The sequence below is a fragment of the Diabrotica virgifera genome, chromosome 8, assembly GCF_917563875.1.
Source record: "Diabrotica virgifera virgifera chromosome 8, PGI_DIABVI_V3a".
Taxonomy (NCBI): domain Eukaryota; kingdom Metazoa; phylum Arthropoda; class Insecta; order Coleoptera; family Chrysomelidae; genus Diabrotica; species Diabrotica virgifera.
Window position 1 is genome coordinate 86,435,155 of NC_065450.1, and position 20,129 is coordinate 86,455,283.

Genomic DNA, 20,129 nt, shown 5'->3' on the forward strand with positions numbered 1-20,129 from the left:
TAATTTATCGGTTGCTAATGGCAAATTTCCTGACGCACTTAAAAGCGCAAGAGTTATTCCTATAAACAAAAAAAATGATCCAGGATTAATTTCGAATTATAGACCGGTAGCAGTGCTGAGCGTTTTATCAAAAATTTTTTAAAAGATTGTATATAATAAAATGGTTTGTTTTCTCGACAAATTCGACATTATATCCCCGCATCAACATGGGTTTAGGTCAAAGAAGTTAACGTTGACCGCTGCATGTCATTTTTGAAGTTATACTTCTTTAGGCGCGATTGAGAGTAAAATTTCATAATTCTGCGCGCATGCGCACACAAACAGTATGGTATAAACGTTATACGGGATCTAATTGGGTGTTAAAATCATCTGTCAATAATTGTTCAGTATGGAGATTTTGGATAATCAAATTAATGTTGTGCATATTAGTTTTTATTGTTGTGATGGCAGAGACAAATTTGGAAAATTTAAAAAGAACCTACTAAAATAGTATGTAATGCTTTGATTTACATAATTTGATTATTATCAAAATATATATTGTTTTCGTACTCTATGTTTTGTTGTATTCTAATATTTCTTTCAATTCTAAATAATTTCAATTCAAAATCAAAATAATTTGGTTAAATTCAGAACCGTCAAAAGTTTAATCCGTTTAGTTAGTTGATCTTCGCACATGATGACACATGGTCTCCGTGGGTAAAAGTTTAAGGTGAATGAATTTCAATACTAACTGCGCTGATAAGCGGGTTCGAACCCCAATGGAAACTTTTTTTTTAAGTTATACTTCTTTACGATCGGGGGTGAAATTTTATAATTCCCTGGCGCATGAGCAGACACACAGGGTCAGGGACAGGGACAGGGACAGACGCGTTGCTAATCTTTCAAATGATGTATGTATCAGCTCAAATAAGTCATTAAAAGAATATATTATATATATAGTGACTGTACACCCCGATATGGGGCTAAGTCGCGAAATCCTATTTCTTAGGAGGATCAGTCCCTTTTGCTTATGTTATCTTCTTAACGATTTCTCTCCATTGAAAAAAAGAATATATTAGTGTTATTATTCTTCTTCTTCCTTTTAAAGCCTGTTTCTTCTTCAATATTAGCCTCCTAAATTGTTTAAGTTATCGCACCATCTTTTTCTTGGTCTGCCAATACTTCTTCGTCCATTTGGCGACTTATCTCGTGCTATTCGTAATATCCTATCCTCTGCCATTCTACTAATGTGTTCGTTCCACTCCTGTTTCCGTTTTGTCACCCATCCATTTATGTCTTCTACATTGCATGATCTTCTTATGTTTTTGTTTCTCTCCCTATCCAACAGACTTTTCCCTGATATTCGTCGGAGTATTTTCATATCTGTTGTTTCTAGTAGTCGTCTCGTTTGAGATGTGTCAGGTCTTGTCTCCGCCGTGTATGTCAATATAGGTCTAATTGCTGCTTTATAGATTCTTAGTAAATGTTCTTAATATAGTGTTCTTAGTAAATGTATTATTTATTATAATTTTTATGTCTTTAGATTTGTCTTCCTCGGGCGTAAGATAATAAAATATCTATTTTTATACTTCACTTTGATCTAGTTGTCACCGTGATGTGTAATTATATCCGACACGTCAATAGCACGGGGCTTCATAGCTCGGTTGGTATAGCATTTGACCAGAAATCGAGAGATCGCGGGTTCGAATCCCGGATGATTCATATTCATTTTTCTTGGTGTTGTTAAGTTTTGTTTAATTTTTGGGAATTATTGTTAATTTTTGGTATTGTAACTTTTAAGTATATTTGTTTCGTTGAAATTATAAAATATAATAGAAGTATAACTTCTTACGCGCGTACAAAGTACACACATATTATTTCTTTAATTATATATATTGAGGTGATCTTACTTTCAAAACACACTCTGACTCTCATTGTTCATTCATTCTCCTCATTCCAAATACCCCTTCCAGCATTCAAAAATCAACCAATCCAAAGCAACTTTCAATTATCCGTATTTACCAACACAAACTTTCCTTTTTCTAAATATCTTAATGGATTTCAAGAAAAAATAATATTCCCCATTTCAATTTTATTTTCCACATTAACCCTCTTTACAAATTTAATAACCTTATTATCTTATTTGCGAGAATATGAATTATTGGTGGTTATTCACACCTTTCCACGAACACTTTCTTTTTAAACATCACTCTAATTGTTTACTTGAGTCGTATTGTTCCTGGGGTTCGTAAACACTTCTCCGAAAAACTTTCTTAAAAACTACCTATACATAATTTGTTTTATACAGGGTGTTCCAAATTTACATGCCCGCGGTCGAGAAAAACGAAAACCTTTATTTTAATTTGAATTTTAAATATAACTATAGACTTTTATTTCTTATGTCAAATAGGAATATAACAAATCCCCGCCTTTGTATTCGATAAAATTTATCTGCATCTTCAACTAAATTTTCTCGAGGCAAAACCAACTCCCCGTATATTACCTTGCTTTAATCTATGTCTTATACCCCTTCTTGTATTACTCTAATTAGTCCCACCTGTAGAGTAATGGTTTCCTTTTATCCAGTGTCCTCATCCCGTGTTAGAGCGTCGGCTATTATGTTGTCGTTTCCTTTTCCACACATCAATTTTCTGTCTTTTTCCTCAGATTCTTCACATACGTTTACCGTGCATTCTGCATCCTCGTTTTCATATACCTCCTCTTCAAATACCACTGTTTCAATCATATCCTTTTCGCTTTCATTTGTTAGCTTTATTTCTTCTTCCCCTGAGCTCATCTCTTCTTTAGAGGAATCCCAGGTTTTATTTTCTTTTGTTGTCAATATTTTTATTTCTTCTTCTCCTGAGCTCGTCCCTTCTTTTGAGGAATCCCAGGTTTTAACTTCCTTTATCTTTTTCTGACCTTTTCTCCTTTTTCTTCTTTGTCCTTGCTTCGTTGTCAAATTCATTTCCACTGTTTGTTCTTTACCTGATTCGTCCGTATTTTGTTTCTCCTGTTCCTTGTCCTGTTCTTCTTCTTTTTCTTCTGTTAGTTTCATCGTGTTATTTTTAAAATCTATCATTAGGTACATGTTTTTCTGCCAATTCGTCAACTCCTACTATCATGTCATGTGACATGTTTGGCATTATTACACATTGTAGTATATACTTATTCTTACCTAATCGTACCATTACTCGTATGCCTTCATTTATAGTTGCCAATGTCCGTTTGTTTGCGCCCACTAAATTTACCCTAGGTATTTTGTAAATTAAATTTGTTAAGTTTACTACTTCTATTAGTTTTCTGTTGACCAGTGTTATTTCAGATCCAGTGTCTATCATAATTTTAATTGGTTTCTCGTTGATAAATCCATCCACAAATTTTAAATTAACTCCATTTTTCTTTTCGTTGTTTCCTGCCAATTTAATAAACTCCTTGGGGTGACAAAAGATTCCTGTTTGGTTTTTTGTTTTAGTGAGCGCCTTCGTGAAAAGACGCCGGTTGCTCCTCGTTGTTTATATTTTCGTCATAATGTCTCTCTCCGTCATATCCTTCTATCTGGGTATTATTTACCTCTCTTCTATTGTCTCTTAGTCTGTCGGATCTGTCTCGGTTTTCTCGATATCCCTGTTCATTTTGTCTACCATTATTTCTGTTTTCTTGATTTGAGCGTGTGGTGTTTCTATTCTGGTATTCTCGATTTCTGTCCTCTTCGACGTGATTCTCTTATTTGTAGGAATTGGCATAAACTATATGTCTTTGTAGTTTTGCAATGTGATATGGTCTTCCAGCGTTTCTTCGAAATGTCTTGCAATCAGTTCGACTAATTGTTCTGATGAATAATTATATTGTAAATGTTTTGCATTATTGTAAATTTGTAATGCATATGTCTTTTCTGAGATACCCATCCTATCATTGTATTTCCCATTTTGCAATTCCCTGTTAATTTCCAATTGTTGGACTTTGCCCAGAAATAATTCAAAAATTTTTGTTCAAATTGTTGCCAACTGTCAAATTCTTCTTCTTTGCAATCAAACCATAGACCTGCCTCATACTTAAGATGGTTTCTGATTGTTTCTTTCGCTGTTTCGAAATTTCCGATATGTTGTACTTTCTTTTTCAGGCTATTTATGAACGGCACTGGGTGTAACCTTCCTACATCCCCGCCAAACCGTACTTTCACGTCATCTGTGCTATGTATAACAGTTGCTCTTCTTTCTCCGAAATTTTGTTGCGTTTTGATTTCCTCAATTCTTCTTTCCATTTCTTTGATCTTTCTTTTCACTTCTTCTATGTCTGCTTGAATAGCGTTTTCCAACTTGTTTTCCAAATTTTCTATTTCCTTTTTCTGGCAATTCGTTAACTCCTTCATTTCATTTTGAATTTTCATTTCTTGTTCTTTCATGTGATCCTTCATTCTCATTTCCTGTTCTTGCATGTGATCTTTAATTTTCATTTCATACTTTTCTATGCGTTCGTCCATTTTCTTGTTGTTCTCTTCTATGGCTTGTTTTGTTTCCTTCTGATTTTCTTGCATTATTATTTTTGTTTCATCCATTGCTTGTTTTGTTTCCTCCTGATTTTTATCCATTTTATCCATTTTCTTTGATGTTTCATCCATGGCTCGTTTCGTTTCTTCCATGGCTTGTTTCGTTTCATGTTGATTTTCATCCATTTTATGTGACTGGAGTTGCAACAGTTGTAATATCTTTTCTAATTCTGATAATTCTTTTTTTCTGTTTCCATGATTGTTGTGTCTAAAATATCTTCTTGGTCTAAATTTTCCTCTTGATCTGAATGTTCTTCTTGTTTTTTGTTGTCTTTGCTTTGGCTTCTTGTCACAGACATTTGTTTTCAAGAATTACTATCCCCGTCAAATATGAAATTTGAATATTATGTTACCAAAACGAATTTTTCTCACCCAAATTTAATAAATTGTCAATAAATATATCAAATGTAAATATCGATAAATTAAATCAATTATGGCAAATTTGTACATAAAGAGATCTAAAATTTTATGTCATCAAATGTAAATATCTCACTTTTTACCACGGGCATATAAATTTCCAACCACCGTCTTTACCCTTTCTATTCCTTCAAATTTGCTACTAGAAATACTTTTCAATGTTTTCCACTTTGGGCGACATTTGTTGTGATCTTACTTTTGAAATCTAATGATGTTCTCAGATGTAATTTATCTTAATTAATTAATCAATAATTATTTCATTAATCAAATGGATCAAACACCAATATAGTGTCAATCTCAGGGCTAAATTATAATATCAATTACTTACTTTCGTGGCTTCAAAGTATTTCTCAGTGGATTCCTAATCGGAATAGATAAAAGAGAGTAAAATGATACACACAAGCGGATTTCATTTAGAAATTATAAAAATCGTTTATTTTATCTAAATGGCAATAACTGCTTAATATTTCTTATATCTTATCTTTCTATCTTTATTTAATACAACAGTTACAAAAAATGGGAATCTTATTTCTTTTTGTCTCCAAATTTATTTTATTTATAATGAACTATTATGATTTATCCGTAATAAATTGATTTAGGTTTGATGAAATTTTTTTTATAGTGATTGTGTGGCTCAATTTTCAATGTGGTATTTAATACACAAACCATACATTCATGTCATAACAAATTAGACTGACCTTTACTGATGATTTGACAATGTCTTCACACAAAACACGTCTCCTATTGGCTTGGGTTGCGATCCAACGACTCGTCCAAGTCTTCCAGTAATGCCTTTGTTCCTTTGAAAACTACGCCTCGTACAGCACTCGTTCCTGCCTTCTCCTGATGCCGTGTTCTACTTTTTTCGAACACTTCAACAAGACCGGGATACTCTAGACTCAAGGAGTTATATACTATCTCGACTCTGTCTATCACTCGTTCCACGATATCTTACTTTTTATTTTTTAAAGACAAAACTAACCAACCCGGCGTTTCACTTTTTTGTACACTCTTCTCGAAAACTGGACTTCGCCCCTCTATCGCTCAAAACACACTCTGACTCTCATTGCTCATTCATTCTCCTCCTTCCAAATACCTCTTCCAGCATTCAAAAATCAACCAATCCAAAGCAACTTTCAATTATCCGTATTTACCAACACAAACTTTCCTTTTTCTAAATATCTTAATGGATTTCAAGAAAAAATAATATTCCCCATTTCAATTTTACTTTCCACATTAACCCTTTTTACAAATTTAATAACCTATTATCTTATTTGCTAGAATATGAATTATCGGTGGTTATTCACACCTTTCCACGAACACTTTCTTTTTAAACATCACTCTAATTGTTTACTTGAGTCGTATTGTTCCTGGGGTTCGTAAACACTTCTCCGAAACACTTTCCTAAAAACTACTTATACAAAATTTGTTTTATACAGGGTGTTCCAAATTTACATGCCCGCGGTCGAGAAAAACGAAAACCTTTATTTTTATTTGAATTTTAAATATAACTATAGACTTTTATTTCTTATGTCAAATAGGAATATAACAATATATATACAGATCTTGACAGGGTAAGGCATGTGGCAGGTCTATTTTTTGATTTGTCCCGTGCCTTTGATTGTCTGGATTTTAATTTTATTAAAAATACATTTTACAACCTAGGTTTCAGAGGAGATTTCTTGGACTGGATAGTAGACTATTTGAGCAATAGAAAAATGTTAGTTTCATATCAGAATTCTGCTTCGACAGTTTTCAATATTGATAAAGGGGTCCCTCAAGGATCTGTTTTAGGACCGCTTATATTTATTCTTTTTATGAATAATCTTCCTGATTACATTAAATCTCGAGTTATTACTATTTACGCAGATGATACTGCAGTAGCGATCTCTGCGCCTAGTAAAGAGGAACTTATATTATTATCCAACGGTGTTTTTAGGTCATTTTTAGATTGGTCCAAAGCAAATGGATTAATAGTAAACGTTGAGAAACTCAATTTTTATATTTTCATTCGCAAAATTTTCTTAGCAATGTATACTCATTATCATTTAAATTTGACGATATACTTATTTCGTCAGTTACAACAACAAAATTTTTAGGTTTAAATATAGATTGCCGTTTGAGATGGACTGAACAAGTCAATGCAATAAATAAAAAATTAAATAAATCGTTTTATTATGCTATTTCTTGAATAAAAGATACTATGCCGATATCAGCACTGATCAATATCTATTACAGCCTTGTTTACAGTCATATGAGTTACAACATACTTCTATGGGGAAATTATATTGACAGCTGTAGAATTTTTGTAACTCAGAAAAAAATTATTCGAAAAATATTCGGGCTAAAATTTCGGGAAACTTGTAAACCAACGTTTATAAAATACAAAATCATGTCATTCTATAGTCTGTACATTTATCACACTCTTCTGTTTGTCAAAGAAAATTTCAATCAATTTGAAACTAATGCTTATCGACATGATTACCATACAAGAAATTCTAATAAGCTCCGGATACCCCAGTTTAAAACATCAAGATTAGAAAATAGTTTCAAATTTATGGAAATGAAATTGTACAATAAACTTCCCGATGAAATGCAGGAGATTGCTAGTTTTAACAGTTACAAAAATAAAATCAAAAATTTATTATTAGCCAAATGCTACTATTCAGTCAAAGAATTCCTTGACGATAGCCTATAAACTATTTTAAACTATTTTATTTTTTATGTATAAATTGTTTTGTATGTCCAAATATATTATTTTGTAATATATGTTATCACGTGTTAGGTGTTAGGTACCTAAATAAAATTTTGTAGCTGAACCATATTAGCTTGTAACAGTTATATTACTGTTCTACAATGTAAAATCATGTATATGACCTGTCCTATACATTTGTAAAAATGTCTTGAAAGGATCAATAAATATTTCTATTTCTATTTCTATTTCTATTTCTATGCCGCAATGGTGCAACTCTTTCGCACTCACAATGTCCGAAGTGAAAAAATTGTTTGTGTGAATTTGTTTAAAAAAATTATTTAAATCATTTTTCGACCACGGTACGGCCTAGCACCCGGTGGATTTGTTATAAGGTCCTTTTTTTGAGGAAGTTGTAACGTTACAAACGTCACATCTTTGCTATTTTATTTTTAAATAATTCTTTATTTTCTTTAATATTTCATTAATCATTATCTTCTGTATTCGTTTTAACTTGTTTCCTGTTAAAAACTTGTTTGGCGCCCGTTCTATAGGCAACTCTCTTTTCATCTAGGTCATACTGAACATACTTCATAATCTTACATTCTAGCATCTGATCTAATCTTGTGTTCCATAGTCGTTATTTCAAATTTCATGTTCTGTGTTGTGTGTTTCGCTAATATGACAGTGACACTTAATCCCTACTCGCTGAGGCAAACTGAAAATGGAAGGGAAGAATTATTTCTTAAATGGGCATGAAATTTGAATATTAGCTTCATTTATTTCCATACTTTCACTTTTTTGGGGTAAGAATATTATCGTATTACATACCTACATTTCTACATCTAACAGTTTTTATAATATTTTTTCTCTAACCTCCAAATGTCCAACCATGTGCTTGGTTTCTATATTTTATTTCATCTATTGATATGCTTTTAGTAATCAGATAGTTTAACAGTAGATAACCAAAGCTTTTACGACTACAGAGATAGGGAAATCAATGTGTTAGAGAGAGAAGTACCTTCCCAATGAGTAAGAGTGAGATAGATGCTGACGTCACAAGTAATCTTCCATAATGGAATCTACCATAGTTATTTTCCGCTAGATGACACCAATCCGCCATTTTTATTCCATTTCAGTATTTTTAGATGGCGGCATAGCCAAAACGGCACTAAAGCATATCTCCGTTGTTATTGGTCCGATCGTGACATGTGAGGTATCATAGGAAAGGGGAGGAGGTAACGAATACGTTAACACAAAAAAAAAACAAAGATGCAGCATAGCCAAAATGGCACTAAAGCATATCTCCGTTGTTATTGGTCCGATCGTGACGTGTGAGGTATCATCGGAAAGGGGAGGAGGTAACGAATACGTTAACACAAAAAACAAAGATGGCGGCATAGCCAAAACGGCACTAAAGCATATCTCCGGTGTTATTGGTCCGACGTGTGAGGTATTGGAAAAGGTCGGCACCTGCTTTTCTCTATGAAAAAATCAGTGAAAATAACCCCCTAACTACCCTCCTAATTAAAAATTGGTCTTTACCTTTATGTAATTCCTTGTATATTTGTATGCAATATAAACCAACCAGAATATCACTCAGCTCATACGAATGGTATTCCTTTATATATTATTATAATGTTTTAGATTTTTGTAAAAATGCTGCAGATAGTTTAAACCTCTTGCAAATATTGTATGCTTTTTGTTCTATAATGCCAGATGATATGACAAACAATGCTCTTAGGGAGTTCATTTATTTTTATAAAATTAGGGTAATTAATGATTTGAATAAATAAAAAAATACCAATTTAGAGTTTTTTAATTTACCATAATATATATATATATATATATATATATATATATATATATATATATATATATATATATATATATATATATATATATATATATATATATATATATATTACAAACTATTTTACAATATATATATATACAAGAAAGAGAGAGATAGCACGTGGATATTGTTATGCGTTTAGTACAAAAGAGAGATAGTAGCTTATGAACATAATTCGTCTCAAAAAATCAATTTTTATATATATTTGCAATTTGTAGTTTAATTCTCTTAGACAATTTACTTAGGATTGTATTCGCTATTTTTGTAAATTGGGGGGAATCCATAGGGAGCCCCGCATCTTCGACACCCGCATGACATCACTTTTTCACAGTTCTTCACAATTTGTAGTTTTAATTCTCTTATACAATTTACGTTTAAACTGGATCGTATTTGCTTGGGAATCTTAAAATTCGCGGTACATCCTTGCTTACTGTACCATCGTTCAATACCAATCACATCTTGAGGGAGAGGATGTTGCTCTCCACTTGGAAGCGTAAATGTCTTTGTATTAGCATCAACTACATCCCAATAAATTTTATTGGCTGCTATTTGTTGCAGATTAGCGGGAGTCCATAGGTCTGGTGTAACACATCTGTGAGACATTTCAACGTTCTTCTGCAATAAAAATCTATTCTAAAAATACTGTAATATCTTTTATCATCATAAGGACTTAGCACAATTTTTGTTTGTTCTATACTATAAACGTTATGGTAATAACATATTATGTTATGGTCGTAGATAAAATATAGTATAATGTTATTTAAACCAATTACGTGCATAAATCTAAGCATTACGAGTTGCATACTATATTTTATCTATGACCGTAACATAACTTGTGTTTAAGCGATGGTAACATCTCGTTAGCATTGGTCTGATTGGAGATTGTGATACGTTAAAGGTGTGGGGTGTATCGAATGTTCTTAGAGCATGTGAAACATTAATAATTACCAAAAAAATACGGTACCTTTAAATAATAAAAGTATTTGAAAAATTTTACTATTTTGGCAAATAATGGTGTAATTGTAGAAATACATTTGAAACTCGCCAATATGAAGGAGATTGGTTGGTAGCGTTTTTTGAAAGCATAATACCTATGAGTTACTTATTGCATTTACAAATTAACTCAATGATGTGTAATTAAGTTGTAGTGCCTAAACGGCTTAACGTAGAGAGGCATAGACGTAAGGAGAGACATGGACAATAAAGGTTGTAGGTATGCCTAAATGGCGTAACGTAGAGAGGCATAGACAATAAAAGTTGTACGTATGTAGTGTCCACCGGCATGGGCGCACAAAAAAATTTCTCTAGATCTACTGACAAACTGGGCATTTCGTAACATCTAGCAACAGCGCCTCCCATAAGAGCCTGTGTATTAGAGTTAGATAGAAAATCAATTTTTCCCCAGATGCTGGGGAAATTAAAAAAAATTTAAGGTCCATTCTGCTCATTTTTTTTTCTCGTTTTGTGGTGGAGCCCTCCACCAGTGGTGATGGACAAGCAGTGTATTTACAAAAAAAGAGACAATAATGTACAAAGAGCAATAAAACTACATAGTCACGAAGCGAAAAAATATCGAGAACTACTAGAAAATAAAACAGGAAAAAGATATATATTTAAGAGAAAAAAAGGTCACACCAGTATTTTAGTTTAATTTTATCGAAAAAATGATATATAACAAGGCGCGAATATAAATAAAATATCAGAATAAAGTAAAAATAGTACTTACTTCTATATTTACTGCAATATACCAAATGTACTTAACTGCCTCGAAAACTCTAATGCAATAATATTTTCAGTGATTTTCTCGTTTTTATAGCAAAGTCCAGTAATTATATCGATGAGTCTTTAATTACTGTATTTTCTCCATCAATTAGTGTGACGTATTTTTCTCTTAAATATATATCTTTTTCCTGTTTTATATTGTGAAAATTATATATACACAAGTAAAAAATCGAACTCCCATTGGCCCAATAAAAAATCAAATACAACAGCATGTAAAAAGGCTTTAGTATTTTCAGTCCTATTGGTCCACATGATTATTTAACAGAATAAAATGACATAGAAAAATGAAATTTCCCTTCCTCGTCGATACGCCACTGCTAATATAGAAAAAATTATATTAGAAACTTTATTTAATTTTTATTTAATAGCTAAATGATATACGGAAAAATATTATAAACTTTGCTTAATAGCAAAGCAATTAGAAGGTAATTTAAAAAATACGTCACACTAATTGATGGAGAAAATACAGTAATTAAAGACTCATCGATATAATTATTGGACTTTGCTATAAAAACGAGAAAAGCAGTGAAATATATTGTATTCGAGTTTTCGAGACAGTTAAGTACATTTGGTATAGTGCAGTGAACATAGCAGTAAGGTGAGTACTATTTTTACTTTATTCTGATTTTTAATTTATATTCATACCTTGTTATATGCCATTTTTTAATAAAATTAAACTAAAATACTTTTGTATTCGTCTCTTAGATATATATTTTTTCGGTTTTATTTTTCTAGTATTTCTCAATATTTTTTGCTTCTTATATATGAGAGTTTGCTTCTTTGTTCCTGAAGCCAATTAGTTCTATCTTTATTTATAGTCGTAACTTGTGTATACTTATAATTTTCTCAGTCGAATTACTTTAGATCAACATGTCAAAAGGACCTTAAATATCATGACTTAAAGTACCTCAACCAATAGAATACAATGGCATAAAAATCAAAGCATGTCAAAAGGGATTCTGTAGAGAAACATCCAAATCTTTCGTATACTATTATACACGTATGCGTTCTTTCATTATATCCAAACTAGTAAACGTCTTATTTTAGTAAACTCTCAATATTTACATTATCTCTCCCTAGGTGCAAAATGTCAGTGTATCAAATCAAATTTAACCAATAAAATAAATGACATAAAAAATCAAAGCATGTCAAAAGGACTTTTTTTCGTTTCTACTGAGAAACATCTAAATCTTTCGTACACAGGCGTTCTTTCATTATGTCCAAACTTTTTAGGTATCTTTTTTTGTCTCTGTTCTATACATAGTCTCGTTTGTAACCTTTTTTCTTATATATTTTTTATTTCTTCAGTGTCTCATAGCGTTGCAGCAGGTTATAATTTTCTCAATGGAATTACTCTAATTAAACTTAAAGTAAAATTTTGTAACTTTTTTCTATTAGAGCCCTTCATTTTAGGTATCTTTTGTGTTTTTGTCTATCCATAGGCTCGTTTCTGACTTTTTTTCTTAGATTTTTTTATTCATTATTTCTCATGTTTCTCGTAGTATTGTGACAGGCTCCAAATTTTTTTATTCATACATAGATCTATCTTTGCTATAGTCGTAACTTGTGTATATGTAATTTTCTCAGTCGAATTACTCAAATCAAACTTTTGAAATTTTGCAACATTTTTCTATTAGAGACTCTCCTTTTAGATATATTTTTTTGTCTCTGTTCTATCCATAGTCTCGTTTGTAACCTTTTCTCTTAGATTTTTTTATTATTTCTCATGCGTCTCGTAGTGTTGCAGCAGGTTAGAACCTCAATTTTTTAGTATTTCCGATTTTATTCATATGTATAATTTTCTCAGTCGAATTACTCTAATCAAACCTTTACTTTGAAATTTTGCATCTTTCTTCTATTAGAGACCCTCCTTTTAGATATATTTTTGTTCCCGTTCTATTCAGAGTCTCGTAGTGGATCAAGCACAAGAGATACATTTTTCTCGATTTTTTCGAAGAGAGTGAAGTTGTGTATAGCAAGTTGTTATTGTTTTAGATGGATTTAACAAAAATAAACAAGGCTTCATCCATTGCAGATAAGAAGCCAGTAATTAAATTAAAGGATCTGACACGCGACACGCCATTTAAAATTAATGCTGCTAAGGTGGTGAAGGCAAAATATGGAGAAGCAGTAATACTAGAGTTAGAGGAGAATGTGGTATTCCTGCCACATCGAGTAACGAAAGACTACGTGCCATACCTACAAGAATTTTCGACTAAAAGATATTCACTAGTATTCCGGGGACTACAAGATATAGGAAACATACATCCAGCAGCCAAATTCGAAATTGTTGAATCTTAGAATTAAAAAAGAGGGTGAGTGATGTTGTTTTTTGTAAACCTAAAATATAGTGAAATACGTAAGCAGCGGGATTCGAAAATCTCAATAGCGATGCATTTTTTTCTCTTTCTCGATTTTTTTTTTCGTTCTATTTTCAAAGAGAGTGAATTTTAGTATAGCAAATTTTTGATTGGGAGTTTTGCTCCGAATTTTGCATCGAAATTTTACAACATATTTCAATTAGAGAGACTCCTATTAGATATGTTTTTTGTCTTTTTTTATGTTTTCTGCAGCAGGTTCGAAAATCGCACTAGAATTACATTTTTTAAATTTTTTCGAAGAGAGTGAATTTTAGTATAGCAAGTTTTTATTGTTTTAGGTGGATTTAGCAAGAAATAAGCAAGGTTTCATCCATTGCAGTGGAAACGAACATCCAGCAACCAAATTCAAAATCGTTGAAACTTAGAATTAAAAAAGAGGGTAAGTGATTTTGTTTTATAAGCCATACATATATTGAAATGATTAAGGAAATAGTTAAACAGTCGGATAATCTATTATTAACTATTAAAAGACTTCGCAAAATAATTTTTGATAAATTCACTCAAATTGATGCTAAAGTGTGGTTAAAGCGATTAAATGCACATATTTACAAATGTAATAATTTAATTAAAGCTAAAAAATTACCCATTGGAACTGCTAGAAAATTACAATCAAACATAGGGCATTTTAAACATTTTCGAAGAATAATTTTAAATTTTAATAGACATGTTGGTCTAGGACTTACTTCAAAATTACGGAACAGAGTAAAATGGGAAAATGTTGCTTCAAGTTTTGCAAGCCGGATTAAGACAGGGGTTATAATAAATTTATATCATAAGGATGTAGGATCATTTTTGGATGATGCTTTTACCGTATTTAAACAAAAAGTTAAACCGGTTTTGAAATCTAATAGAGTACTTAAAGTCAACACTACTTTCTGGGGGGAATTTATTAAAAAGACAGGTGACAGTGAGAGTTTAGATTTGATGCATTTTAACACTAAAAATGTCATTATAGATAGTTATTCAACCGATTTACACATTTGGTTTAGCGAAAATGTTAAAGATAAAATTTTCAAAAAAATATCTGAATTTGCAGAAAAAGATTCAGGTGCCGCTCTCTCTAAAGTAATCTCATTAGAAGTTAACATCAATAAAGTCGAAATTGGGAACGGTTCATCGTACATTAAACTCCCCGAACAAATTCAAAAGCGTCAAGCATGTATAAATATCAAAAATTACGATCAAAATTGCTTTTATTGGGCGACTATTAGCTCTCTTTATCCAGCTAAAATACATAAAGAACTTACATCATCATATCCATATTACAGTACTGTTTTGAAAACGGAGGACTTGGAAGCTCCAATGTCTTTAAGTCATATCACAAAATTTGAAAAAATAAATAGTATATCAGTGAATGTTTATGCTTTGGAATTAAATCAAGTTAAGGAAAAACAATTTTACGAAGTAGTACCGGCTAGACTTACACAAAACAAGCTTGATAGACATGTAAATTTGCTTCTAATTCAGAATAAATATTTTCCAAAGTTAAATGATTACGATGCTCCTCCTAGTGACGATGAAAATATTGAAATAAAATATCATTATTGCTGGATTAAAGATATGTCTAGGTTGGTAAGTTCTCAGTTAAGTAAGAACTCAAATAAAAAATATATTTGTGATCGCTGCATGAATTATTTTTCCAGCGTGAATAAACTTGCGGAGCACGAAGAGTTCTGCAGAGACATAAACAAATGTAAAATGACTGTTCCCAAATACGATCATGTTGCTTTTAGAAATTTCACATACAAACAAACCACTCCCTTTATCATATATGCTGATTTTGAATGTCAGTTACATAATTTTACAGATTCTAATGTAAAACTGAGCAAAACAGCAAAATACCAAAAGCATGTACCTTATAGTGCAGGCTATTACTTTAAATGTGCTTACGATGACAGCTTATCATATTTTCGAAGCTACAGAGGTGAAAATTGCATGGAGTGGTTTGCAAAAGAAATGGCTGAAATATCCAAATTTGTTAATTCTAAAATAAAATCAATTGTACCTATGGTTAAAAAGCCTAGTACAAGTAAGGCAACTGCCTGTCATATTTGTGAGAAACGCTTTTTAGCTACAGATATAATTGTGGTAGATCATGATCATTTTACCGGAGAGGTAAGAGGATTTGCACACCAAGCATGCAATTTAAACTTCAGAAAGGTGTTTATTGTGCCAGTAGCCTTCCATAATTTTAGTGGATATGACTCACATTTCATGATTATCGATTTATGCAAACATGGGCGCCTGAGCTTACTTCCTATTAATAAAGAAAAATATATTTCTTTTACTCTACATTCAGATGAGCATAAAATTAGATTAAGATTTATCGATACTATGAGATTTATGGGAGCTTCACTCGATGAATTAGCATCACTTTTAGATACTTCAGAGAAGAAGATTTTAAAACAAGAATTTTGTAGTTTAGATGATGATGCATTTAATTTATTAACTTGCAAAGGAGTATTTTGCTATGATTATGTCGATAGTTTGGAAAAATTAGAGGAAACTTCTTTACCTACAATTAGTCATTTTTATAATAAATTATGTGATGAACATATTAGCGAACAGAAGTATGCCCATGCGCAGAAAGTTTGGTCTACATTTGAATGTAAAAATTTGGGAGAGTATAGCGATTTGTACTTAAAAACAGATATTTTGCTTCTGGCTGATGTATTTGAACAATTTAGACAAAAATGTAGGGATACGTACCATTTAGATCCTGCGTGGTATTATACCATACCAGGTTATACATGGGACTGTATGCTAAGGTATACAAAATGTAGATTAGAGTTATTAAAAGATGTGGATATGATTTTGTTTATTGAAAAAGGCATAAGAGGCGGAATATCTGTATGTAGTAACCGATTTTCGGAAGCTAACAATAAGTACATGTCGACATATGACCCCACACAGCCCTCTAAATACATCATGTATTTAGATGTAAATAACCTCTATGGTTGGGCTATGAGTGAATATTTACCTTTTGGAGGATTTAAGTGGATTGAAGATGTAACCAAATTTGGTGTTGCATCTAAATCCACTAAACTTCCCAAGGGTCATATTGATATTATGTCAATTCCGAATGCTGCGAAGGAGGGCTATTTCTTTCAAGTTGACTTAGAGTATCCACTTGAATTACATAACAAACATAAAGATTTTCCATTTGCTGCCGAACACCGCATTCCTCCCGGTTCAAAACTACCAAAATTATTGCCAACTCTTTTTAATAAGTCAAAATATATTATTCATTATAGAAATTTAAAGCAGGCTTTATCCAACGGATTAATTTTAACAAAAATACATAAAGTTTTGAAATTTAATCAATCTGCATGGCTGCGGCCCTATATTGAATTAAATACTAACTTACGGGCTGCATCTAAAAGCAGTTTTGAGAAAAATCTCTATAAAATGATGAACAATGCTGTGTTTGGTAAGACCATGGAGAATATAAGGAGGCATAGAACTGTAAAAATATGTAAAAATTGGAATGGAAGGTACGGAGCCAAAAACTTGATTGCAAGTATTCGGTTTCACAGTCGTACTATCTTTAGCGAAAACTTGGTGGCCATCGAACTAACCAAATCAGTAGTGTGCTTTAATAAACCTCTGTATATAGGTGCAGCAATCCTAGACATATCAAAATTATGTATGTATGATTTTCATTACTCCTTCATGCTTCCAACGATGGGAGAAGAAAATTGTGTGTTATTGTATATGGATACAGATAGCTTTATATATGAATTACAGTGTTTAGATGCATATAAGGAGGTTTTAAAGGCACACAACTCTAAATTCGATACATCTGACTATTCGGAACATAACCCGTACATGATAGAACGGTTAAATAAAAAAATCCCTGGTCTAATGAAGGATGAAGCTAATGGAAAAATTATTACGCATTTTATTGGTCTAAGATCAAAAATGTACACATTTAAATTACAAACAACTGAGGAAGAGAGAGAAAAAGAGAGAGAACGTTTAAAACTGAAACTAAATAAGGAACAAATTGATTGTGGCATTCAAAATTTAGGTATAACCAAAAAAGCAAAAGGTGTAAAATATAATGTAGTCAAAAATATAATCACATTTGAAGATTTTGAAAATTGTTTAAAAGAATACAAGATTAAAAGCACAAACCAAAGGTGTATTCGGTCATATCAACATTCAGTATTCAGCATAGAGCAAACAAAAACGGCCCTAAGTCCTTATGATGATAAACGATATTTAATACCAGAATCCTTTAAAACACTTCCATGGGGGCATTGCGACATACCATAATTTTCTAGCAAAAATATAATCGCTTTAAGACGCTGAGGGCATTTACTTGGATATTAAAAATATGTATGGCTGTTGAAAAGACACAATCACTTTTCCTTGGTAATTTTTAATAAAATGACCATTGTACAATTTTATTTTTTCTTTACCCTTTTGTAAATATATTATGAAAATAAAACACAAGTGTTACATAAATAATATTTATTAACAAATAAAGTTATTTAAGTCATTTACAACTTTAATTTTATAATAATATACATATTCTCTCATAGCATGGCTTAACAAAGTATCTGCTGGAGAAATTTCACAAAACGCAGTCATAGCTTCAAACGGGCCATATAAACTAGTATCTGTACAAAAATTCTGTTGCAAAAAATATACAACATTTGTATAATATGCATGAAAGTTTAAATTTTCCAACAACAATATGCGATGAGTCACTATACTGCGGTGTACTTGTAGAATTTGCGTAACATCATTTTCATCTAAATAGTATTCCACACCATGTTTTTCAATAACAAGGAACTTGATTGAATCCAGCACCAGGTGTCGTATCTTGCAGTAGTCACCACACTGAAACTCGACAGGATCAAACTCGTCTGCATAGAAAAAATCATTCACCTTTTGTGAAAACAGGTTAATTATGTCACTCCACTCAAATTTATCTATACTAATTCTTCGACCGTCGAATAATTCTTCTTTTATGGCATGTTGACATAAAATTACGGATGTCGTAAACTGTCTAGCTGGTGATAGACCAACTTTAATTATGTAATTATCTAGTGGAAAGGAGGCTTCTAACAAGTAGTATGGTTCATTCTTCGCAGCTTCTTCGAAGTTTGCTAAAACTTGGTCTAGTTCAGCATCATAATTGATTTCACTTGATGAGTCATCGAATACCACAGAACTTGATGAACTATAACCACTGTCTTGAGAACTCATGTTGAAGAGTGAGGTGAACTAACTGAGAGCGATGTTGCTGAGTGGTCTTTTATATTGCGTCCCCCCTCTTCAAGGTTGCATTCGTATGTATTAAATACTAAACGATATCTTTATTATTAATCCAACTATTATGTTTACTATCGAGACCCAGCCATTGAACATACATCTTATTTCCGCGTCTGTGCAATACTTTTTCAATTAAGTAAATGTCTGTATTTTTTGTTTTCTGTAATTCTTCTTCGTAGAATCCTCCTCTAATAGGCGCCCCAGTCATATCTTCAATCAAATATGTTGTGGGATTTGTTATTTTAATTTCAATAATTTTAAATAGTTCTGTTGACCAATTTGGTTTGTATCCCTTATCAAAAATGTGTTTATTTTTACTAATACGAACCATATCACCAACTTTCAGTTTTCTTGGACCTGAAATTTTCAAGTGAGTGTAATATTTTCGTAAGATTTCTTTTTCGTTAGATTTATTAACATCAATAGGTCTAAGTCGAATTTTGCTGTGTTTCGTATTATTGTAGTCTTTTGTAATTTGAGGTAATATATCTATCCATTTGTAAGTGCCATTAAGACTGAAATACTTGTAAAGTTTTTCCTTCAATGTTCGAATAATTCGTTCACATATGGCTGCTTTTTTAACACTAAAGGTATTATAGTGATTAATACCATGATTTCTTATGAGGTTTTGAAACTTGGAATTGAAAAATTCTGTACCTTGGTCTGTTTGTAAATTTTTCGGAACTCGTCGAGTTTGACTTAAAATATCTGCAAACGTCTTTGTTATTTCCTCTCCTGTTTTTGTCTTTAATGGCCGAGTCCACACAAACTTTGAAAAACAGTCAATTACAACAAGAATGAGCTTGTAGGATTTATTTTGATTGGCATAGGATCGCATCTCAGCAATATCCATTTGCCATAAATCATCTAGTCCTTTAATGATGGTTCGTCGACGAGGATAATTTTTTCGTGCTGGTTTATGCAATTCGTTGACCAATTGTTGTTTTTCTTTAGACATTGCGAATTTCAACTTAAGACGATTGTCCCATGAAGTAATGTTATCTACTGCGTTCTGTAATGTAGGTTACATTTGATTTATTCTCTTGTTAATCTTATTTACTGTCATATTTTCTGTAGATTTAATGCTCTTGTTTTATTGATTTTGTTATTTCTTTTGATAAATCAGGTGAAATGTGAACTAATGTTATCTACTACGCCCTGTAATGTAGGTTCCATATGATTTATTCTCTC

General features: G+C 31.8%; 1 protein-coding gene across 1 annotated transcript; it reads left to right on the forward strand.

Annotated features, from left to right (window-relative positions):
- Positions 1-15,353: 15,353 nt before the first annotated feature.
- On the forward strand, positions 15,354-17,933 carry LOC126890197 (uncharacterized). Its single transcript, XM_050659050.1, has one exon. The coding sequence runs from the start codon at positions 15,354-15,356 to the stop codon at positions 17,931-17,933; it is 2,580 nt and encodes an 859-aa protein (XP_050515007.1).
- Positions 17,934-20,129: the final 2,196 nt, after the last annotated feature.